Source organism: Haemaphysalis longicornis, unplaced genomic scaffold (genome assembly GCF_048455015.1).
Source record: "Haemaphysalis longicornis isolate Haplotype H1 unplaced genomic scaffold, Haemaphysalis longicornis Haplotype H1 scaffold_10, whole genome shotgun sequence".
Lineage (NCBI taxonomy): Eukaryota > Metazoa > Arthropoda > Arachnida > Ixodida > Ixodidae > Haemaphysalis > Haemaphysalis longicornis.
The window spans coordinates 79,622,118-79,647,179 of NW_027526204.1; the positions used below are offsets into that span (position 1 = coordinate 79,622,118).

At 44.9% G+C, this 25,062-nt stretch overlaps 2 protein-coding genes across 5 annotated transcripts; one reads left to right on the plus strand and one right to left on the minus strand.

Annotated features, from left to right (window-relative positions):
• Nucleotides 1-1,497: 1,497 nt before the first annotated feature.
• On the plus strand, nt 1,498-4,533 carry Ndufv3 (NADH:ubiquinone oxidoreductase subunit V3). Its single transcript, XM_077690001.1, has 2 exons — nt 1,498-1,875; nt 4,439-4,533. Exon 1 carries the CDS (start codon nt 1,534-1,536, stop codon nt 1,858-1,860), a length of 327 nt encoding a protein of 108 aa, XP_077546127.1. The 5' UTR covers nt 1,498-1,533; the 3' UTR covers nt 1,861-1,875; nt 4,439-4,533.
• On the minus strand, nt 4,497-25,047 carry LOC144158835 (putative phytanoyl-CoA dioxygenase). 4 transcript variants are annotated; one of them, XM_077689995.1, is made up of 10 exons: nt 24,811-25,047; nt 18,909-19,042; nt 17,355-17,449; nt 15,787-15,950; nt 15,291-15,453; nt 13,450-13,531; nt 12,234-12,415; nt 8,629-8,784; nt 6,656-6,790; nt 4,497-5,269 (listed from the first exon to the last, which is right to left on the minus strand). In XM_077689995.1, the coding sequence occupies exons 2-10, from the start codon at nt 18,967-18,969 to the stop codon at nt 5,216-5,218; spliced, it is 1,092 nt and encodes a 363-aa protein (XP_077546121.1). In that variant the 5' UTR covers nt 18,970-19,042; nt 24,811-25,047; the 3' UTR covers nt 4,497-5,215. The 4 variants fall into 4 exon arrangements, with proteins under 4 accessions (XP_077546121.1, XP_077546122.1, XP_077546123.1 ...); XM_077689996.1 differs by lacking the exon at nt 24,811-25,047 and adding an exon at nt 24,531-24,719; XM_077689997.1 differs by lacking the exon at nt 18,909-19,042.
• Between the last annotated feature and the right edge of the window lie 15 nt (nt 25,048-25,062).

Below are 25,062 nucleotides of genomic sequence, written 5' to 3' on the forward strand. Positions count from 1 at the left end.
CGTCACTGGAGTCGTTTATAAGCATATGAAGTCCAAAAAATCACGGGAACGACTCACGCCATGTTCAAAATATTCCCAGTAACGCCCTACTTGCGCCGCACAGAGAAACATCCGGCTACGGTGATAAGGCACAGCGGCAACTTCTGGTGCCGTTCTTAAGTTGTCACCGAATATACAAGAGAGGTGCGACGTCCAGAGCTGGTCGGGGGGTCCATTTTGCAATAAAAATTTATGCTAAGCAATTCGTTTTGCAAGCAGCACCCCTGACGGCCACTGCCTACCAATTGACTTCAAAAGTTTTATTTGTTGAATTCATCCTTAATTGTCTTATTGCTCCATTTTGTAGCGTGAAGTTTCATAGAAATTTCTCAAATAACTGTTGACTTTCGTTAAAAAACTTTTAGGTGGCGCTGGCTGCAATAGGAGTTCTCCGGGGAACGCCGGCCAGCAGTGCCTGCTGTGTAGACCAGACCTATCTGATTCAGCGGGCTTGCAGAAGGGGACGCTGGGGCCCTGCATCAAGGGCGCCACTCCTGCTGGCCCCGTCGGGAACTGTACATGGCACAAGATCCCGCTGGAGTGCCGCCCAACCACCAAAAAAATATATAAACGTTTTCCGTCTATCTCCCTCCACCGGGGAACGCCGGCGCTCCATGCAATCTTTCCATCGCAAAAAGGACTCGCGCACTTTGGTTCGTCGCCCACACGACACACCTTATCAGCTGATGCACTGTACCTTGGCTCCGACTGCATGCGCTTGGCCACGGAGCAGGCGCCCGTTCCCCCTCTCCCCGCTACGTTGCACCTGGGCTGGGCGCTTGCTTTCCTCCTTGCGAGGCTAAGCACTCACCACATCGCTGCGTCATGTTCTGTGGCTGCGTCCGTGTTACCACGGCGCGTCTCATGAAAGCCTCGACCAAGAACCGCTTTCACTGTTAAAAGTGTAGCGCTGCTACATGAGCTTTTCCTTCCATCCTTTCGTAAATAAAACAGAAGCCGGACCCCGATACCTAGTTTCTTGCCCATGCGCAGAAAAGGATTTGCACCTGACTACTCGCATGCAGCAGCAACCTCAGGCGGTCCTTGGTACCACCTGACAAATCAATGCGTCGTAATTGACACAAAGGCGCTGAGCACTTACGAGTGTGTTCACAAGTGTTGACACCCCGTGCGCTGCTACGGTTCGTGTGAATGGTTGTCAAAACACCCGCTAAACGGGGGCTGCGTAAAAAAAGAAAACTGCGGCAGGCAATAAATTTACAATAAATCCCCCTATAATTTGTCAGTGTTTGCAACCTCTTTTTCTGGCCAGCTAAGGTTGCAAACATCAGCGCAGTTTCTTTTACAGCGAAATTGTGTTTTGACGTCACTGAAGAGTTTAAACATTTTTTTCTTTTACGGACTAAAATATTTACAAAGTTAAAACGCCTTTTACAAAAATACGGCAGGAAAAATGCAAGAAATTGCGAATATGCAATTGGCACGGCCGGTCTTTAGCCACTGACTTGAGCCAGTCAGAAATCCACGGTTAAGATGGCGGCCTCCACGGGTCACAAATTTTTCTGCCTTTGGCGGCTTCAGCCTGCTCGGTCAAGTGTTGCCGCAACTTCTCTCGGTAGTCGGCTTTTTGCCTCCGCTGGGCAGGGCCCGAAAAACACCCAGGACAAGAAGAAACCTACGTCGCCGCCGCCATCGGCCGCGCCGAAAGCACCCCCGCCTCCGCAGCAGACGGCGAATGTCAGCGGAGCGACCGAAGGTTACAAGGTTAAAGAGTACTTCGAGCACAACCCCTACAGCTTCTACGACATCCACGCAGACATGTCCAAGATGCGGATGCCGCAGCCGTCGAGCAGCAAGTAGGATACACGCAAATAGGTGAGCCGGAAAGGCCTCGTGTTGAAGTGGCGAGTTTTAAGCAGTAGCCACATAACGGACTGCTCGACTGTGTCGTCTGCGAGCGGCATTTGAATTCCCCTCGCCAATTACGTTGTTTGACCACCTTTTAGCCTCTGCTCTAAATGTCTCGTAATGCGTCTTGCAATGGCAGACCACGAAAATAAAGATGGCTGAACCGCTAACTGAGCTGCTCCTATAATATCCATTGACGAATCCTTTTACTAACTTCGTGTCGCACAGGTGATAACACACCATGCAGCAGAATACGGTTGGCTTGTTTGCAGCGCATCGAATATGCCATCAGCGACGTCCTAATCTGAGGTGAAACGATGTCGTATTTCCCTGTGTGCTGCAGTGCTCTTGTAAAGGCAAAAAATGTTTGAGAGGCTTTCTTAGCTGAATCTTTATTTTAATATTTTTTTTGTCTACGTAGGGTAAGGGGTGTGCGTGAAGGGGGCGGGGATGTTAGGGTAAAACAGAGGGAGTTAACTTCAAGGCTGTCAAGGCGCCTAAAAGATTAGAATGCTGGTGGACGAAAAGATTAGAATGCTGGTGGACGAAAACCATAGAGGGGAATAATGCCTAGGACAGCTACCACCTGCAACAGGACAAAAAAAGTATTTTCCGTAATCAAGTGTACCTGACGGTTCTTCAGAATCACGACCATGTTTCGTTACAGTACTTACCTTTGAAGAAAGGAATTTCCGTAGCCCAAGCCCTGCCTGCAGATGGGTAATAAGGTTCTGCTGAGCGAGTATGGTAACCTTTGGGTCCACGAGCAAAGTCACGGCTGTTAAGTTTTACGACGTGTGGGCTTTAATTAAATTAGAAAGCGCTCAAGGGAGGTTATTAGTGTCAAAAGTGCTGCAGGGATAAAGATAAACATGCGACGGCCAAGGAGGAGGATGTCTGTGTGCAGTCTGTTCTAATGAGCTCTTGAGAATTAATAGCAATTACGTGATGACCCCTGCGGCATGACCCCTGCGGCATTAGATGAGATTGGCAGATACATTCCAGTGAGTCAAGCATAAATCTCATTGCCAGAGTAAAAAAAAATGAAAGCCTCTTTCTTGAGGGAAAGATAATTAATATGTGAAGCTTTCTCCCTTGCAACCTGAGTAAAAGTCCGAAATCCAGACTGTTTTGACTGTGTCTGTCAGAGAGGTGCCCGCAGATGGACGTCAACTTGGTTACGTGAAGGACCCAGGTTCGATTCCAACCACGAAAAGTTTCTTACTTTCTTTTATTTTTATTTTTTTATTATTTTTTGCTGCTTTGCGTTTCAACACCACCATCATGTGTCCTTTGGGTGAACCCATTGTGTAAAGTTGGCTTTCCTGCAGTGCGTTTTGGTTTTACAATCTACGGCGCAAAAGAGGCATAGAAAGCTTTGCTTTGAAAAAATGACCCTTGACGTTTGTGTCTGCAGCACATTTCAATTCTTTGAACAGCTTCTTTGACCTGGCCTCTTTTTCAAAACTTTGCTAAATGTGGTCCAGTTGTTCATGTGTTTTATTAATTACACGATTACCACCAACCTCTTGTTTTGCCTTGATTAGTGTGAATGCCAGCTTTACCTTGTTAGTTTGGTACCATGCATAACAGAGCAAACATTATTACACTCCATTTCTCAAGTAGGCACTGCTCTGATGAATTTGCTGCTGCTGTCGGACTAAAAAAAATTCATACTCAGAACTGATTCCCTAAAGGAGTCAGCTTGAAATTCATCCATCTTGAAATTGAGAGAGAGACAACCAATTTTTGTGGAGTGCATTACCTCTAGCTCATACGAAAGCCAGCGTTTTATATAGTAGGGTAACCACAAGGAATTTCCAAATAATTCGACAGAAATGACTAATTCGGCACTAAACTTTCTGAAATTGGAAAGGTGGCACCTTGTAGTGTCTAAGCATGACCCTACCGTACGTATAACAACTGCATCATTGGTTTCAATGCGAGACTCCGAAATCGCCTAAAGGAATAAGAAGTCTTGCATTTTATAACTGCTTTAGCTGGAGACTAGTCCTTAAATACCTCTTTCCTTTCGTGAACAGTTAAAACTACATTGCCACGCGGCTGACTGTCATGTTTTCGAGCATTCATTTGTGGTAGATCTAAAAATTCTGTTTTCATATGTTCTAGAACCTTATCAGGAAAACTGTTTTGGCTTAAAGTGATGCCCTTTCATTTTGGATAAGAGCATATACTTCGCAAAAACTGGTTGTCTGTCCCTCTAAGGGTTGCAGGTTAGGGTATTTGGGGAAATCCTATTGCCTTTAAAGCTAATTAAAAATGGCGGGACTGCATTTGTCTCAAATGATTCACGTTAAAAGAGAATAAACTGAACCTTCTGCTTGGCAATCAGATCCTGGTTAAAGAGTGTCCACTCGAAGGTTTTTACATCTGCAAGCAGCGAGATTGGCTACTTCCAGTGTCATATTGCAATGCTATTTTGAGCATAATCTTCACTGATTTCGCACACGTTCAGTTTGCTGCTACTTATATGGTGACACCACTTTCTTTTTTTTTTTTTTTTCTGCAGGTTCAACATTGCTGACAGCTGCCGTAGATGACTCCAACGCAAAGAAACCTCGCGGAGAAAAATTATTAAAAAACCTTTATTGTCATTCGAAAAAACAGTATTCCATTTACTGTCTCGCATGCGCACAATAGTGCATGTTGCGGTATGTGTGTAAAAATATTGCAGTCTATCAGCTATCTAGAAAAATATACTCTGCTGAAGACTGCCACCCTCAGCCGACACAAACTGCACCCCATACAGAGAATCAACAATTGCATATGTGACACCCATAAGAGGCTTCGCAAAAGGCGCTGCCTTTGTGAGATATTAACATGAAGGCCTTGTGTTAATGCCACCTAAATGGTTTTAAAAAAAATTATTTGCGTGCCCAATAAAATATCTAAAAAAGCAACGATCACCAATTGGCCTCAAGATTTAGGCATATTTATACAAGGATTAAAAACATCTCTTAATTACGCAATCATTAGCAATTAACATACGTATTTCATCAAAACCTTTCCTGTGTTATTCATGAATAGCACAACGCCATAACCACTCAAGTCATCCTGGTAATGTTCCTGCAACCAAATTAAGCTTCACATGAAATATCCATGCTGAGTCAAGTTCTAAAGGCTGTCAAAGCAAACAGTAAACTTTGAGTTGGGCCATCATGAGTGGGGCACATCGATTCCCCACTTGTAAAAACTGTTTTGAACCCATTTTTTATCATTAAACACGAAAGTTCAAAACAGTGTTGTCGCATGATTAGCTTCTGTCGCCGTTCACGGTGCCTTCATCTTACAAGTTTCCCTCTTTTCCTCGTACTTGGCGAGCCCTCAGCTTCCAGATGGCCTGGGAAAAAAAAAAAGCATTTGAGATTTAGAACACCGCACGCTTCCAACTTTCTGTGTACGTACAACGCCTACGAAGGAGTAGGAGCAATGTTGGACTGGCAGGCTGGGCCGAATCGGAGTGTGTAGGATGGGTGATTTTAAAAAAAAATTAAAGCCGTTCCACTCAACGTGAAAGCTACCAAAGGTGCAGGGCAGTGATTCGCCGTAATGGGCTGCAGCGTCGTTATCCGCTCACTGCTACCACCCAATGCAACTCAAATTTCCCGCCCTCACAGTGCTCGCGTGCCCCCTGCCAGAAACTGCGCCAGCGGGAGTTCTGTTCTTTTCGTGCTTGCTTTTTCTCCCGCGCTTGCCGGCGTTGCACTGCCACTTTTTTTCACTTATTATCGTAAAAACAAACCAAATAAACGTTCCTAACTAAATGAACGAGGGCGCTGCCGGTTAGTTACGTATAATTTGCCTCAAATGTACCTGCAGTTTTCTTTGCACTAAACAAAGGGGAGATGTATGACAAGCGCCAGCGGTTCACGAGTTTCGAATGCTTATGACTATAGAACCCGCTTGGCTTTCGAAGCCTCTGGGTTACGCTGCGACGACAGCTGCTATGATGGAACGCCGTGCAGCTCTACTTGGGTCCAGCGAGCGAGCTACGACAACAAGGCGAGCCCCTAAAGTGCTCTGCACTTAAAATGCCTCCCTCCTGCTTACAAACATTAACAGCTTTCTTTCAAGGGAAACTATTATGGTCAAAAACTGGACTGGGTGAGTTGACTGTACTGGAATGTATACGATAATGAGTGCTTGGTTTAAACAAGAAAAGTGCAACTGGCGGTAACCCTCCAGCAGTCTGCTTCAAGAAAGGTTGCGGAAGCTTTCAATTCATGTGATAAAAAAATGCTACGAAACTAAGCTTAGTCAGGGGCATACCAAGGCATTGGTCTGGGCTAGTTGGTACATGTTTGAATGGAATAAAAACCAGCGGTGAACACAGGACACAGAAGAAAATGACGGGACAAGCTGGCACTAACAACTGAACTTGATTGTTAACTTTTCGTTCATGTGACACATGACTATTCACACATGCGCATGATGTTGTTGGAAGGTATTTCTAGGCGTTCAAGTGCCTTGTTCGTTCAGTTGTTAGTGCCAGCTTGTCCCATCGTTTTCTTCTGTGTCCTGTGTTCGCTGGTTTTTATTCCATTTAGTAATGACATTTCTTCCCCCAACAAGTATCGACCTATACTTATGCCTGGCCACATTTTGCAAAAGGTACCTGCCTCACATACAAGGTTGCAAATAACCAGAGCCCGGTGGACTTTGTTTTCCCAAGGACTCCGCAATCACGCGCGGTTGTCGGAGGACTTTCCCGACGGGACCTACTCACCGCATAGTCCTCGACGGGGATGTTGGGAAAACGCTTCCGGAATATTTCCATCACTTCGCTGGCGATGGGATCTTGGACAGAGCCCTCGACTTTGATGTACTCACACTCCGAGGCAGCGTAGTGGCACGAGATGGCCTGGCGGGAAACGAAGACAACAAGAGGGACCAAAGAGCAAAAATGAGTCGCAGGTGCATTAAAAGGGCCTCGAAGACAAAATACAAGTTTTGTTCATAAAAAAGACTCTTTGTCCCAATAACATACAGGGACCTAGAAAGGAAGTGCACCCAGGAAATGCACTTAGGAAGGAGCCAAATGAGCGAGCAGACATTCAGAAAACCCGCTTTCACATTTTCTGATCGTCTGCTGCACCGTTTGGCTCCTTCCTACCGTGAATCCCAAATGTGCGTTTTGCCCTGAATACACCATGTGGCGCCGTCGTTCCAAGATCAACTTGCGCTGGCTCGCACGTCCAAATCAGCCCCCATTTTCCCATAGGCGAAAATCGTTTTTATTTATTTTCAGAATAAACAGGCAAGTACCGTCGTTGTTCCCGGTGTCAAACAAAATAAACCACAAAGTGCGACCTTCGTGCGAAGTTTGAGCGCAAACAGAGCGGCGGTTCGCTAAGGAAAAAATTTTAAGGTTTTCCAATTATCGTCGCACCACACTGTAGAATACCAATTTTGTTGCAGAAACGTCAAGCGAATAATCGAGATATTAAGGAAAACATGATGAAGTGTGATGAACTGTAAAAATTTAATCTTTGGTAGGTACTCTCAATAAAGCTCGTTCTCCCTGTTTTGGTGGGTACTCAAACGCACACTGAACGGGAATTGGGGGATTGTAGGGTAAAATACCGCAACGCGGAGTGGAATCTGTTGTCTGTACAATTCTTAGAAGCGTTTGTGTCGTGTTGTGTCGAGTTCCTCGCACTGAATTTAGATGCGGATTGCAAATAGATGTTCTCTGCACCCGCTACACAGGGGTCACGAAGATTCAGTGAAATATTTTCCCGGCTTTTCAGATGGAGGCAAAAAGCGGAAACGCTCAGGTGTCTAGATTTTGGCGCATTTTAAAGATCCCCAGGTGGTCAAAAGTAATCTGGAGCCCTCCGCTATAGTGCGCCTCATAGACCATGTGTAGCAACGCGTTAAAATGTTAAGGGGGGACACTGGTCTTGAGGACATTTTTGTTATTTTTTAACCTATGTGCTTGAGATTTACACATTGAGTGTATTTCAACATCTTGCGCACAAATATGCAGTCAGTTTTCATCTATGGGGTGTAAGTTTAGAGTTGTGCAACATGTTATGTCACTCCGTTACGGGCAATTTTTTCATTATGTACCCATGAAATACTCAAAAAGCTTTTATATAAAACCCTTTGTGCTCTAGAAGGACCAGGTAGTGCAACTATACCACTGCAGTAATTTTAGCATGGTTTCTGCAAAAGCGGTAAAATTCGTAAATGTCAGGTTATCAATTTACAATGTTTTTGTAAAATTAACTGCATAAAATCTTGTGCCAGCAAAAAAGAATTCTGTACTTTCGTGGTTTCATTGCACTGTTCAGTTCATAAGCTTTCGAATGCAGCAAAAATGATGTAAATCGAACCAGTACATCCCAAGATATTGTACCTGACAGCTGACCATGTGGGAAAAAAATTGGTTCAGAAAACAGGGCATGAAGTTTGCGAACATAGGTAAAAATGGTCATTTAGGCGACTTCAAAGGGTGACAGCTTTGTGAATACTTATGATATAGCTATGATATTTTGCAGGTACATTCTTTGGGACCTGTAGACAGCAAATAAAATTAATACAAAAATTGATTTTGTCAAATTTTTGGTCCTCAAGACCAGTGTCCCCCCCTTAAGTGAAATAATTGGTGGGCCTTTTCATCCTTGCAAAAGCTCTGACAGAAGCCCACGAATCCATAACTTTGCTCTAATCGAAGAAAACTGACACATTCCGCACCTTGCGGAAGCCCGCAGTCCGGTTTGCACCCGATCCGTGAATGAGGATTGGGTGAAAGAAGACCGTGTCTCCCGCTTCCATCTCCAGGTAGACACGCCTGTCAAAGACAGAGTCTGGCAAGCCTTTGACTCCGTGGTACATCTTGTTGACACCGCCCTTTTGAACAAAAAAGAAAAAGGGAGAGAGAAGACAAGTTGTTAGCAATGAGCCACGATTCGTCAACTTGCCTGCCTTTAAAAACAAATGAATCAGCTTACGACATGTCATGTGTTGTAGGTAACGGCGTTGCGGCTGCAATTAATGAACCTATGAAACGCTAAATTACTAAGCTCCCGGAGCCCTCCACTATGGCGCGCCTCATCGCCTGCGTTGCGTCGGCGCGTTAAACACCACAATCAATCAATCAATTAAATTACTAGGCTCCATTTGCAAACCAGAACGTGATCTTCTCACATCCCGCAACAGCTGAGTGAGGTAAAAGGATGTGTGGGTGACTACAAACAGAACTGTACAGAGGTCAACCAACTGCTCTGGCAAAGTGAATACTGATAAGGTCCTAATCCCTCCACTTATCCGAAATCACTTGAGCCATTTCTCCCTGGATTATCCCTTGAACGGATAAAATTCCGTTTCCGATTCCAACGTCACACTGCTGAGGGCTACAACATCACACAAGCACTTTTAAAAGGCCGCAGTTGCTTCTGGAAGGATGTGCTTTAGTAGCTGGAATTTCTGAAAACGCCAACTGTCTTTTGAAACTTTCGATTTTCTCGTAATTTGCTGTTTAGCTAGCACCTCGTCACTTGAAGAGAACGCGTCGAATCAGAATGGTATTTTCTAGGGGTGTGCGAATATTCGATTCGAATTTTTTGGTATTCGATTCGATTCGAACGACACTTTCATAGTTCGAAATATTCGAACCACCCAAAACTAAAAAAAAAAAAAAAAAAAAAAAAATTCAGAGCGTGTCTCAGTAGCAAAGTCGCGAAGCATATCACGGCGAACGGTACGTGCTTTCGCAGACTCTATCGGTGTTTATTTGTAGTTACAGTGGACTCTCGATGATACGATTCTGGGGGTGCGAATTTCGAAATGATACGAATTTCCGAAAAGTCCCGGTGAAATTGCATTGTTTGCAATGGGAAAAATTTCGGCTGTTACGAACGGACCTGGGCGGCCCGGCGGAAGATATGAACGAGCCGGCGAGGCACCCGACTGCCGAACGAGCAAGTGACGGCTCTCGCTGCCCTGTTTGTCACTTTTTCTCCAGAAACGGCCGGGCTGTTGTTTTCTGCTCGCGAAAACGCTCTGCGCACGCCCAACGCGCGCTGACACCGCCGGAAAACCACCCCCACGCTGTGCGCGGCGCGGCCGGTGGCGTCAACATGGCGTCGGCTCCAGCCATGAAGTGGCGCGGGCGCTCGAGCGACCGTTTCTAACCGCTCTTTAAAATACGGCTCAAGGGAGACACGAAGTTGCTAATGCAGTAAAAGAGCTGATAATGCACGCGAAAACGGTACTATAAAACAACATCCACGCCGCTAGAAAGCGCCCGTATAATCTTTGCCGGGGTGCTAAGCCTAACCATCTCTGGCGGAGCCAAGCCAGCTGTCTCGATCTCATCGCAAGTAGTCAGGCTCCTCCGTTCTGCCGCGAAATTGTCGATGCAGGCGTGAAAATACAGCGCTCGCAGAGCCGAGGCGAGCGAATCGCGTGCAAAAACGCACCATGCGATTCACGCTTGACTGTTGCGGCGTGTAGCGAGCTTGGGCACAGCGAGTGAGGAGACGAGCACGGAGCTTTAAGTACTCCAGAAGGGACTGCTTTGCGACACGGGGGTTAAAAAAAGCAGAAAAAATCACGAATTTTTTCACACGAAAGTAAGAGAAGAAATAGACTAAAACTTTTTTCAGCGCTCAATGTTTTGGTTTGTGTTGGTTCATACGAATTTCAGATGATACGAATATTTTTCGCGGTCCCGCGAGATTAGTATGATCGAGATTTTACTGTATCAGCGCGCGGCAATGTGCACGGGCTCGGGCATGCCAGCCACTAGTGTCTCAAGTGAGCGGCTGCTTTCGGTATCTGGTGGAGTGGTGACGAGCAGGAGGCTGTCACTGCTCCGCGAACATGTCGAGCAGTTAACCTTTCTCCATGTTAACATTTAAGTGAGTGCAGACCTTAACCTGTTGAGTGCAATGGTATTGTGTAATTCCTAATTTTACTTTGTATGATTTGTTCTGCAATAAAGTTGCACTTTTTGTGTCTCTAGATGGTGAAAACTTTCATTTTACAAAAAAACAATAAGTATTCGTATTCGAAAAATATTCGAAAAATATTCGATTCGATTCGAACTTTGTTTTTATTATTCGAATTCGCTTCGAAATTAAAAAATTGATATTCGCACACCCCTAGTATTTTCCCATTTAAAAACCTGAAACTACGAAACGAGCAGTGAATGTGCCGAAACCATTAATTCCCATTTCGATGGTTTTCCTTTGCACCACTTATCAACACGCCCCGTTTAAACAAGCCATGCGCAACCTGTGAGTGCTAGGTATCACTACTGCCTTTGACGGCACGGAGAGCGTATTCTAGATATTCACAAGACCTTTCACCGAAAACCGCTGGGCACCTCTCCACGTGATGCTGTTAGCATCCATCCAGTTGCGTAACAGCTTTGTGTTGAACAAGCGAATTGACGCCCTGTTACAGGAAAACGGTTTCAGACTGATATTGGCATACAAAGGACTTATTTCGCCCTCCCCTTTTCCCCCCTTCAAATCGTTACACCATCCTCGTTTTAAAAGTCAACCCGCCCCTCCCCCTCATTCATTCCCCAAGTCCACCCCACCACCCTCCTTGTTTCAAAGGTCAAACAGAGCATTACCACAGGATGCCTGTCAGACAGTTACCATTAGATTAGAAAACCTGGGGAAAAGTCCAAGAATGCAAACACGGTAAAACCCCATCACAAGACACCCGGTTGCAAGAGGCATTTAAAAACTGTTCGGCTGGTTTTCCTACATCCGCCTAGTTAGCTGCATCACATATACAAGAGACACTTGGTTACTTGGGACAACATTTTTAAGGTTTCTAGAGAAAAATTCTTCACTATTTAGAAGAGACACGATGAAAGAGGGGCCTATACGGAAGATCCTGCGGGAAAACTGTCTTGAAAATGAAGCTTGGGCCTGCATTCAAAAACTACAGAGGCTCCAGAACCCTTTGAGGAGTTTGTGTCTGCACATGTGGACTTCGACGGCACTGTGAGCAACAGAAGGACTAGCAAAGTGAGGTGCTTTACTCCGAGAAGTTGAGAAGGAAGCTAATAGTATCTGCAGTTATTAAAACTACTATGAATGGCATCTTTAAAAGCCACCCTGAGCAATTTCCAGCAGACGTGCTAGAACACACTTTGATCCTGACGTACATAAAGTGATGTAGTCCGACTCCTCAGTGTGCTTAGAATTTAGGGTTACAAGAAATTGTTTCCCGGGTCCCTGGAATGTCACGTGTAACGAGGTTTTACAGTAGTCGCATCAAATGAATCAGCCGAGACCCCGGCTACAGTGGAGCACTAGAACCGGCACGAATTCACCAACCTCCCATTCGGGGTAGCCGTGTTCCATGAGCTCCCCGTGGTGTGACCCTGGGATCGCCACAAGGCAGCCGTTCTCGCGAGTGACCTTCTCCAGTGCAGTCCAGGCGCAGACGATGCGGTCCGCCGGACGGAACGGGAAGTAGTACAGGTCTTGGTGCAAAGGGTGGCGCGAGGTCAGGGCGCCTGGAACGAAATAACGCACACCTCGTTTTAAAAATAAGGACACAAAAGAATGCAGAAAAGAAAAGTTTCAGAGTACCTCGCCAACAAAGGCCGCCACTGAAAATCACTTTCGTTCATCATGACCCAATGCTGTTTCGTATTTCACCCACTTTTTTGTTTTCCACTAGTGATTTTTTTTCACCTTTAACTGTGTATTTTGTTTTCACACCTGTTTGTGCAAAGCCATAACACCCCCTAGGCATCGAAGGTATTGAAATAAATAAACAAACAAACAAAGAACGTTGCAGTAAACACCTGTGGGTTAGCTTCGACCACTCGGGGTTCTCAAAGGTTTACCAAATGGCATATGCCAGAATGTTTGTGTATCTCCTATTCCATCAACTGGACCACCATTGCCAGATTAGGTTTAGGTTCAGTCGTCAAACTCCGCCATGTTATGTGGGACTCCATGCAACCTGCCACTGACTCAGTGGCTATGGCGCTGTGCTGCTGAGCCCAAGGACACAATTTCAATCCTGGCCACAGTGGCTGCTTCTCAGATGGAGGCAAAAAGCGAAAGCACCCGTTTGTTGAGATATTGGCGCACGTTAGAGATTAATCCAGAAATTAATCCGGAGCCCTCCACTACAGCAAGCCTCACAGCCCAGGTGAAGCATCAACGTGTTAAACTCCACAATCAATCAATTAATCAACTCTTTGCAAGAACTACCGGCACTGAAGCCACACCAGGCTTCTGAAGTCAGTCGTCCTGACAGTCATCTTACATCAAACAACATCTGCTACTTTGTTTCATGTTGGCAGTAGCTGTTTAGTTGCCCGTTTCTGAATGACCTAGGAACAACTGAATCATGCAAACTTTAAAATAACCTTCCATCTGTAATAACAGAAGCCTTGAGCCTAAAACAAAGGAATGATTCATTCAATACAAACTACGCTTACCCTAAACGTAACCAGACTTCTTTCCCACGTTTGTGGAACAAATTTAAACGCACCATAATTAGCCAGAATCCGGTTCAAGACAGTTCGCTGCTTACCTGTGTCCGGTGGCTTGTTGATGAGCATCGTGTGGACTGCCGTCAAGTTGGGACCACAGAAGGAAGTCGCGTAGTCCAGGATCTAGAAATAGATTCGAGGTGAATAAACGCACTTATCTCAGGCAGGTCTTTTGACAAAGCAATGGCCGTCGGGGCCTCGATAACACACTCACAATTTGCTAGGCATAAAAGCCAGAACAAAATACAACTTTGTTCAATTTGAAAGAACCACCCTTTGGTCAGCCTCATTACAGCCACAAAGGCACATTTTACCAATGTCACAAAAAAAAAACCAGAGAAATATTAAAAAATTCTTAAATTTCACGATGCAGTGACGTAATATGGGCAGCACTAAGAACGTAGTTATTAATGTGTTAAATGCACGTTATAATTCAAGTATGTAATATGATAAAATGGAACCAGGCGACCAAGTGTGATGAGGTACACGTCAAGAGAGGCGGCCAATCCGCCGAAAGAATAGTGGAAATCTTTCAGCGAGGAATCCAGGCCAAGGAAAGCAGAACAAGAGGAGGAAGGGATGCTCGGAATGGAGTAGGCCTGCCCAGCGGGCAGGTCGTGGGTTTCTGTAGCCTGTTGTACGACGGCCAGAACCCCGGTGTCCTGCGGCCGTTGTAGGACGCCATGCGCCCCGTCCTGACCATCTACCGGGTTAGCCTCTACAACGTGCTGAAGTGTGGCCTCCCTCACTCCACCCTTCGCCTCTGCTGCTGACCTTGCAAGGCCACTGACTCCGGCCCAACATTCCTTACACTCACCACAGTAGCCCATTAGAACTTTTTGTATGTTGCAAGACAGAGCCAACTGCACACAATATAGAGACCAATTTTGAAGTGAGTTACTTCATTACAACATAACAGAACAAAACAACACGTAACTAAGGTACCACGGTCCACGCTCACTGAATCTCACTAGGCATCTGAAAGCAAACTTAGATCGGCCCAGTGGGACGCGGGTTCGATTCCCGGCCGTGGTGGCCGCTTTTCTGATGGAGGCGAAAAGCAAAAACGCCCGTGTGTACGAGGTTTCGGCACTCGTTTAAAGATCCCCAGGTGGTCAAAATTAATCCGGAACAGCCCTCCACTATGGCGCACCTTATCACCTGTGTACCGTTGGCACGTGAAACCATACAATCAATCAAAATCAATCAGATCGGCCCAACAAACTATGGAATGAAAAATGCTAAATGTTATGCTCCATGATAAGGAAATACCAGCCTGGATTCGGGAACAAACTCGTGTAGACATTGCAGCTAAGATTAAGCGAAAGAAATGGAGTTGCGCAGGTCATGTAACGTTGATAAAGGACGACAGGCGGCGGATTGTCCATTTAACGAAATTTTTGGCAAGGGATTGTAAACAACGCGGAAGGACTAGAGATTCGATGGAAGGACAAACTGAGAACACTCGGCAGAAAAGAATGAACTCGCCGAACTCGCGATAAGAGTGGCTGGACATCTGAGGGAGCAGCCTTCATCCTGCAGTGGACAGGCAGGATGATGATCATCAACTGGTGGTAGCCTTGATAATTATTGACTGATTGACAACGATTATGATCACTGTTGATTGATTGACAACTAGGTATTGTGATCACTTATCGACGATTAAGGTGATTATGATTATTGACGATGGAAACTGGCGATTATGGCGGTGATGGCAATGATGACGGTAACTGTGGGGATGATTATAAAGAGGATTAACAATCACTGATGATAGCTGACGATGGTGACGACGACGGTAATTATGTATTATGACGATGACAGCAATTTTGATGACGATGATCGACACTGACTGCCACTGCCAAAACCCCTCCCCAACCCTCACCTGTGGCAGAGTGCAGTAGGTGAAGAGGACGTCGTCCATGTACAGCTCCTGCAGTTTGTTGACCACTTGCTCGCTGCTGTTGGCGCCAACTTTGGTGATGTCCTTCATCACCACCAGGCCCGGGACCTTCACCTTGCCGTCTGCAATGTCCTGGAAGCGCTTCCTGGAAGCAGTTTTCGTTCAGGAACAGGGTAAGGCAGTATATGCTAGTCCATGCACTAGCCCTCCTCATTCACTCATCTTGGTTGTCAGTTGCTGCGCCTAGCAACATAAGACCACCAGCGACAAACAAACAATAAAACAAACTTGTATTTTGTCTGAATGGCCCCTTTAAGGTTTAGGTTTGTTCTTCACATTTTCTCTTCCAGATTTGCTTCAACTGTCTCATCATAGATGTGTGAACGACAGCTGCCTTTCTATCGTAGTGCCAAAATGACGTTAACAAAAATAATTCCAAGGGACGGACAGCGTAAGCACTGGATTCAAACCGACGTACTTGTAAACTTCAAGGTCGCGCGGAGCTACGAGGTTGCGGATGACGATGAAGCCGTTGTCCTCGTAGAAGCGCCGCTGCTCGTCCGACAGGCGACAGCTGTCGAAGGTGAAGCGGAAACCACCCTTGGACTGAGTTGCGCTTATTTTCTTGTTAACCTCCTCCAACTGCAAGGGGAGCACAACGCAGTCGACTCCCGTTAACACGATGTCCACAAGAAACGCAGAAAACTTCGAATTAACCGAACTTACAATTAAACAGAAAGCACAATAACAGCACTGCCATCAGTCCGCAACACGTCTCCCTTCTTGACTTTTTTCAGAATCTCGACTTTTGTCGGCGGTTCGAGCAAACGACACAGTTTGTCCTGATAGTTGAGAGACTTATCACTAAATTTGAAGCCTGAAGCATCCACCACGAAAGATGGTTGAGGACCTTAAAAGAAAGAGAGGCGTACATTGGCACGAGTGTCAGCAGACCTGCCATTTTATGACTGTGCACTGCCTCAGTTTTGTAGGCGCCGACATAGTGCAGAGCAAGGTAGTGTTTTGGCGCTTAAATATTTTGAATTTCATCGGGATACAACGGACGTCACCTTGGTGCTTTTTATTTGAAATAAATTCTAATTAACCAATATATTGGGTCTTAGCTTGGAATTATCGAACGATTTCTTCTACTGAATTACCGTAAAATAGCCGGGATCGAAACATCATGTCCATTTAACCGAAAGTTCCAATTAAGCGACTTTGGATTACTGAGCGTTGACTGTACAAGGACTTCCCTGATGAACAGCACAAGGCAGCACAGAAAAGGGGAAAAATGTTGAGACCACTCAAAAATTCATCAATGAAAGGGTGACTGCACTGAACTTTGCTACAGAGGTGGTGCTCTAGGCACACGGTATTCGGAAACAAATGCTGTTGCAGCTAATGAATTATAAAGAGACAGTCTGTAGAGTGTTGTTCCCTCGCTTTCTCAAAGTCATCTTGGTCATGCACACCTCCCAATAGGTCAACCTCAATGTGTTGTTCAAAACATTCAATTCTAAGTTAATCACCATCACCAAGGAAATGATGAATGGTGTCCCCTAAATACTAAGGCATAAATTGTTTACACGGCTAGCACCACCACAAAAACCAAAACCCGTGTTTCAAGGTCTACTCAAATGAACTTCCTCGAAAACTTTTCGAAAATTTGACTTTGGCTTTAAAACAATCACGGCCTTGTCATACATTTAATGAACACCACCACCTGTTGTGAAAGAGAAAAACAAATTGGTACATTGGAACACTGGCAGTGTGGACAACATGGCTGTCGACACCGGCTTTTCCTGAGAAGTTCTTACCCACAAGTTGCGAAAACTGTGATTGGTCATCACAGAATAAACACTCGCATTTTAAGCTTTCCTCTTACCTCAGCCAGCGAACAACTCCCAACCTTCGCACAGCCTCCAGCTTTTAAAAAATAGAATATCTACTTGGTATCCCCAATGCAACGTTCTGTCGAAAGCGTAGAGTTAATTACAAAGGCCATCTGCCGACAGTATGGCAGCAATGTAAGGAGAGACTTACGATGTTCTTGTCCTCGAACATGCTGATGACGTTGTTGATGCCCCCACCTTTCAGGTGGCCGACAATGGTCTTGAGGCGTTCCTGAGCCATGGCTCCTTTTAGCGGCGATGGGAAAAAGAAAAGAAATAATTTACTGGCATACTTGTATGTGCTTGAAAATAGTACGAGAGAGCAATAGCACATTTACTTTGATATGATATGTCACCAACCATCATTCCAAATCTTCTAATTGTCTGAATGGAAATATTTTAATGGAATGCTTCAGCCATGCGTGTAATCACGAAATGACTAGCACACTCGAAACTTAATTCCCCTGTGATGTTGAAAGCTCGCCGATGCCTTATCAAACGTCAGGAGTTGCAACTACGTCAGGGATGAATACTACATTGAAAACAGATTGAAGCCGTTTCTTTTAATCCTGAAGTAAAATTTCACGTGCAGATACGGGAGTCATGGCACAGTAGCTGAGAATACTACACGAAGACATTTGAAACTATCAACAATTTCGATCATTTTTTAGTTCTAAGAGAATACAGGGGGGGTAGACTTGTTTTTCAATCTAAGTACAACTGCTTTTGAATATTGATTTACGTTCGGCATCACTGAATTATTGTGCAGCTGCGGCGCAGCGAGCGTGTGATCACATTCATCAAATTTTTTTTTAATGTTCTTACAGGAGAAAAACATACTTGTGCCATTGCCATTGAATAGCTATGGGATTGATGTTTCTAATGCCACTCAGAAAAAAGACTGAATAGTAGGAGTCCCATTCCCGGTGGACTCTAGCATGAATGAATTTGATTTATGACGATTCACTATTTAGATAACCATCTGTTTCCTGCGAAATAAGCATAGTAATTGCAGGATAGAATAATACAGGTTTTTTTTTTCTTCTTTCTGAGTAGTAATGTTCCACGTCATGCTTTACTGCGTCAAATGCCTTTGGGGAGCAATAAAAATATCTAAAACAACAACTATACTTAACTGTATGAGCAGGCATTCATTTTGTTCAAGTTTGGCTGACATATTCTTAGAGGATTCCCATTTAATTTGTAATAATCAAGCTACGCTTATCAACACATTTTAAAAGTTTAAATGTACAGATGGGTCTGCAATTTCCCAATCTTCCATCTTAAAGTAATAGCTATTTTTTACAATTGCTTTTTTTTTTCTTTCTTGAAACATTGCTTCAATTTAGACCGATCATGGAAATATCAGCAAGAGTGGGTGCGATAACTTCAACGCACTTGACAGTGCATACCTGAACACTACTCATATCACTAGCTACACTGCTGCTAAAATTCTGAATAGGTAACTAATATTACTTGTTGGAAACAGGCAGTAGGAACAGGCAGGGTTTGCATATAATTGCACGTTTTATGTACTGAGCCGCTTGTAATAACAGCCGTGAAAAAACATATTGGCCTTGCACTAAACACCAGCTGGCCTTGCACTAAAAAAATCCAACCATCATCATCATCATCATCATCATCAGAGAGCATGTACGGCCCTGAAATCGGTTGTCTGCCCCTTTAATGTCATAGAGTGACCTACCTAACCTAATTGTCACCGCTGGTCCACTGAAGGCGCACGTACGAGCCAACGCAAGCCACATGGCAGAAACCGAACACCAACACCACTGCCACCACCAACACCAACGCCAAGCTGTTGAGAGCAACCAGCAAAGTCTGGGCAAGGGGAGAGGGTAGGAGCAGGTCGAAAAGCCCGACGTCAGAGAAAGAGAAAATGGTTTCTCCAGGGTGGGGAAAGTGAGGTTACGTATTTAGGAACAGTTAATCCAAAAGATTGGGCAGGTTGGCCACTTACGGAGATTTTTTACAATGCCCGGGAAAGGTGAGTAAGATGAGAATGAAAGAAACGGTGCATTTGCCAAGCTATGACTCAAAAAGTTCTCGAATGAAGTTTAGCAAGTGCGTTAACTTTTATAGGAAAGAGAGTGAGTTTACGACACATGTACAAAATGCGAGCGAAGAGACTGATGCAGAAGCAGGAGAAGGGAGTTACAGTCTAATCCCGCTATTACGAAATTGACGGGACATGCGAAAAATTTCGTTGAAGTGGAAATTCGTTGAGGCGAAACCTGCCCCAACACACCACAGGAGGGCAAGAAAAATAGCCTCGTATATTTCCACATCATTGGCAGCATAATGCGTGTTTAGAAAAACGATTGATGCGCAATTGCGCCGTGTTTATTCGGATAACAAACGTATTATTTACCTGCACTTAAAGAGCGGTTACACGTGGGGGGGTGAGGGGGTTGAAGAAATTTAATGCAGTCGTAAAATGTATTGCTGCATAACTAGGCATACCTATCGAGCAGATTACTTGCAGATAGCTGCTCGGCGGCGGTAGCGTGGGTGCACGGCGCACGTTTTCGGAGAAGCTGAGCGCCTTGAATGTCTAAAAAATTACAGATAGCCGGCGTTATGCTTATTTTATTGTAAAACAATTGTTCAAATCAAGCCCCAATCAGCAAAAATTTTCGTTGAAGTGAAATCAAGCTAGACAAATGGTTCCTTGTGGTGAGGACTTTTTTGCACTGACTTCTATGGCTAGCTGACAGGGAATTGGAAATATTTGGTTGAGCGGAAATTTCCTTGAAGCAGACTTTGTTGTAGCGGGATTAGACTGTATTAGGCATATAAGTAGGCACACGAATTAATCACACGTGCCCCAAGTGTCCCAGGTCTGTGACTTGGCACAGGGTGCAGTTATGGTGTGCCGTTCATTGCAACCATTACCCGGAGTATTTGAATATTCTGACACAACGTGAGTCAAATGCGAGGAGGTAAGTTAAATGCAAACCTCCGAAAGAAACGTCAGCCTATGTGGAAACCACCACAGTTACCGAGATTGCAGATCAAACCCGGCAGACCAAACAAAATTAATCGGGAAAATGCACTCAACGTCATGTGCAAGCCAACCAGCTCTCTGCACCATGCCCATTGTAATGTGTTATCTGTGTTTTGCACACTTCAACACGTTCCTCTCTATACTGACTAGCATGGTGCTTTTTTTTCCCCTCTTCTTTGGTTATAATCAGCTCCGTTTCCAATCGTGATATGTCTTCACCCCTTTGTGAACTACTTTTTGCATCCATCTTATCTGTGTGCCCTGATTTACGTCATCTTGCTATATCTTTTTCTAAAATCACCACAAACACGTGAGAAACAGCAATATTGCTGTTCCTTACTCCTTCAGCCAGTCCATTGTGCACGCATTAATATGTGCGCATTAAATGGATCGAGCGCACAGCTCTGTTGTAACAGGTTCAGCTTTGCTCGCCAAAGGTGTGGAAAGTATAAAAGACAAAGCCACATACAGACAAACAAATCACAAACTGAGCTCAGAGCAAAGCATGAAAAAACAGGGCAATAACCTATTCTTCAGACAATTCGATGTTGCTGGATGCTCAGACAATCTGATGTTTCCGAATACACAAACGAAGCGTAGAAAATTCTGTCATTCCTGCAGTGTGGTTAAAGAGAAAACACTAAAAAACTGAATGCACAATTTCCAGCAATTAGCAGGCTTGCTAATATTGACAATGCTTCTTCCTAGCAAATAATTACATGAGTTGTTTGTTAAAAATGACTTAATTGAAAGGCAAAGAGAATACAGTGGTATAAGCGGTGCCAACGACTGCACAGTTAAATGCTCATTTCGCCATTGATTGATTGATTGATTGATTGATTGATTCATTCAGTCATTCATTCATTGTGGGGTTTGGATTAATTTTTACCATCTGGGGATTTTAACGTGCGCTGAAATCTCGAACACATGGGCGTTTTTGCTTTTTGCCTCCGTCAGAAAAGCAGGCTTATTTTGCCAGAATACATGTTTACGAATACAACTGGAGTGCAATAGCAATTGCAAGGTGATGATCAGGGCTTTGATTCGGTACTAAGACTAAACGTTAATTCATCCACTGGTAGTGAATGCGGAATTTACACAGGTTTCAGAAGAAATGTGTCAGTTTTCCATCAGCGGGTAGCGTTTTGTTCCATCAACTCACTAAAATTTAAAAAAAAAGGCGAGAAAGAAGGTAACCCACTACTACATATATACATGTAACAAGCATCCAGTTTCAGTAAACCACAGATCAGATTGGAACATTTGGGGGCACAAGATAATCGCGGTGGGGCAGAGTAGGAGCGTTCGTAAGTCCCCAGGGAAAGATTTTATGCTGCCCTAGACACAAAAATGGCGCCTGATGGCATGCTGACGATCTTCAATTTTCCAGTTTGATCAACATGGAAACTTTAATAAACGTAAACCTATATGGGTCTCTAGAAAACCTACCGTTTTGATAAATAAAACGAGCTCCTCAAACCCCACGAAAGGAGAGTTGGAAATGACTGACGGCCAAGATTATAGCAAGGTTAAAACCATTATTGTGTCCAAAGGTGCATCACGTGCACCATGTTTCTAGAAAAGCTAACCCAGCATATGCTGTGTGCCAGAACAGGTGAGGACGCAATTTTCCGGACCACGCGAAAGTGGTCGCTGCAAATTCTGGAAGCACGGCGCCTGCTGTCGAGAGTTTGCGCGTTCACAGGCATGCAAACTTTCGCGCTTTCGATAGTCACGCTACAATTTTTAGTAGTGCGCACCTTAGGGCAACGCTCCGCAGCACTCCTTTCACTCTAACAGCGCATCTGCGACATTACGTAGGCGTCTATTGCACCAAATTTTGCGCATGTGCTCCCTGTGTGCTGCTCTATCGTTGCTCTGAATGGCTAGCCTGATATTTTTATATTTTTCCCACCTTCAAACAACATAACATTGACGCTGCCAACAGTTTGAAGGCATCAAACAATTTGTCAGAAGGATGATTCATAAAAACACTTAAAAGATGTGCACAAAATCCAATGCAATCGGCCCATTTTGCCGCAAAGTGATCAGCGGGACGAAAGGAATGCTACAAAGGAGCCACCATGCGGCGCTTCCCTGTTCTCTGTTCAAAGGGAAAGGCACCACTGCATCATCACCATCATCATATCATCATCGCCTATCTACGCCCACTGCAGGGCAAAGGCCTCTCCTATATATCTCCAATTATCCCGGTCCTGTGCTAACTGCGACCAATTCATCCCCGCAAACTTCTTGATCTCATCTGCACATCTAACCTCCTGCCGCCGCCTGCCACGTCTGCCTTCTCGACTGCATTCAGCTGCATCATCGTCTAATTTTCTGATAATTAAGGCGGCACCCCTGGAAGCGAGAAAATTTGCGCGCCTTCAAGTATGGAAAGACTCGTGTGCGCGATGTGTCAGTCTCGACAGCAGATGGCTACAGAGTGCACAACGATGGCTATCATCACGCGCGCTTGCATGGTCCAGAAAATTGTGTGGCCGCCACCTGTACAAGTATCGCACACCCTTTGGACGCCGAAAGATAAATCAAACATATTTTTTAAAATATTTTACAATATTAACGAACATACCTCATTTCTACACTTTTTAAGAGACGTACAGAGACGTCTCCGGGTTTCTGACACCTCTTAGATTGAGTACTAAATTTACCCTAACCTAAGCCAACTACGTTACCTATCTCAACTAGGAGAGAGTGTCCCATGGTGTTAACCTAACCTAAACTAATTTACCTATTTGAACAAGAATAAAACGTCGTTGTTTGTCAAAAGTGTCACATACCACACACTTCCATTAAAGCAGGCGGAAAATTTTCTCCCGCATTTTCACACTGTTGCTTGATTTCTCTTGGCATTTTAATGCGGCAAAAATACAGCAACCCTTCTAAATCACATACAATCTAGGAGGTTGATAAGCATACAATGTAAAATTGTGTAAGGTAAGGTAAGGTTTTTAAAGTAAAGTAACCGTCATCACAAGCTGGGAGCGTAGTGCTTCAGCCAGAAAAATAATTTCAACCTTTAGGGAAAATTTGAAAAAAAAAAAAAAAAACTGTATTTCACATTGCGTTGTGAAAGTGGCAACATACACTATGCAGGAAAAGGGAAAATGACCAAATTTTGACGACTGCAGACAAAGATTAGGCGCCTCTTTGCGCAGAGCAAACAATGCCCTGCCTAAGACACAAAACAAAAGCAACCAACAAGAGAGAAACAGGTATGAACAAACGACAGCGTAACACAATGCCCGTAATCACCATTTCCTCTTTCCAGCAAGGAAACTACCGAAATAATGTAGGGAAAACTTTGTAGAGCGCGCGCCTGAGTTGGCTACACGGAGGTTCGCGGTAAAACCGCGAATAGCGCTGCAGGTGCCTCTATCTTGTTACGCCAGTGAATCTTTTTTCGCCCGTTCGGTCGCGCCAATTCTGCGGACAAGAGGAAAACGTGAAGATAACGCCATCGGCGTTTCAATTATGCGATTGCGCGTGCGTTTTACTAGTGCTCCGGTCGGGGAAAAGCACAAGAAAAGACAACCAAAAAAGTAAAGCGGACGTAACTTTCGCAAGCGCGGATCTGTAGAGACGTACATAGAGTTTCATAATTATATAGGTTCAAAGGATATAGTGGCGCGTACGTGCACGAGCACGTCCTTCCATAGCTGATTAGATTAATCCCAGCGTGATTGTTCGACGGCTCGCATTGTCTGGTACTGCGTGTCCAACAAATGCGGATCTTCGATTATCAGGCAACGACTCGCTGCAGAATGCACCCAAAACGCAATTCTGTGTTCTTTTTCCACATCATGGATGCTTATGGCGAGACTTCCAACTGCCCGCAAGCTATCGACCGGGAAATGGCCCCGGGACTGATTATCACCGATCCCCAATAGTCACCCCGTTTTGGCCAATCCCCCCGAGGGGTTGGCGTCATTTTTACCCCGCCAGCACTGACACAAATAACGTCAGGGTTGGTATTATTCGCGTGAAGAAATCTCCGTCCAAATGTTAATCGTTTCAAGGAGTTACGCCGGCTACGATGGTCGAGGGCCGATAGCTGAATAAATAGCTGAGGGGCGAATAAATGCCCGACACGAGGAATGAACAATACGAAACAGGTTTTTACGCAGCTAAAGTCCGTTGCATGCAATGGTTAAACCGAAACTAAGCTTTGAAAAGGCATCAGCTAAGCACGCGAAATAAGATTTTAAAAACATGCGTCAACCTAGCTTTACACGCAGCACGATTAATCGCCTCTGCCAGTCGAACAAGCGGACATCAAACCTGTTCCAATCGACCTGCTTGGTGGATTGTCACACTGTTGCGACGGCGTCGTCTTCAGTCAACTGTCCTTCAAAGGATCGCTTTGATGTTCGTCGTTTTCTTCACTCAAGTGAGACGATGCGCCCGTGTCAGTGACCGACCTCGATCGGAACGCTGAGAATGCCGCCAGCATACGAGCGACGTTTCGCTTCGTACCCTTTCTGGTTATCCTCGTTGTTTACCACACAACGGCCTTCGCATCCGCGATTTCTGCACGTAAACAAGCAAACCTTTGACGTACCGATGGGGGTGTACGGTAGCGGCGCGGCTGCAGCTAGGAGCTGTTGATCGCTGGTCACAACTCGTTGCCTCACGAGCACTTTAGCGTGCGCTCGACGTGTGTGTCAGCGCTGCTTTGTCCGTACGAACGAAACATCAAGGAAAAGACTGCGACAGCCGAAAGTGGGGTAGAGAAGGTTTTGCGCACTTCCTCAGTTGCTACTCCGAAGTCAGCAAGAATGCTCTTGAAAGCAGACGAAAACGCTGATGATGA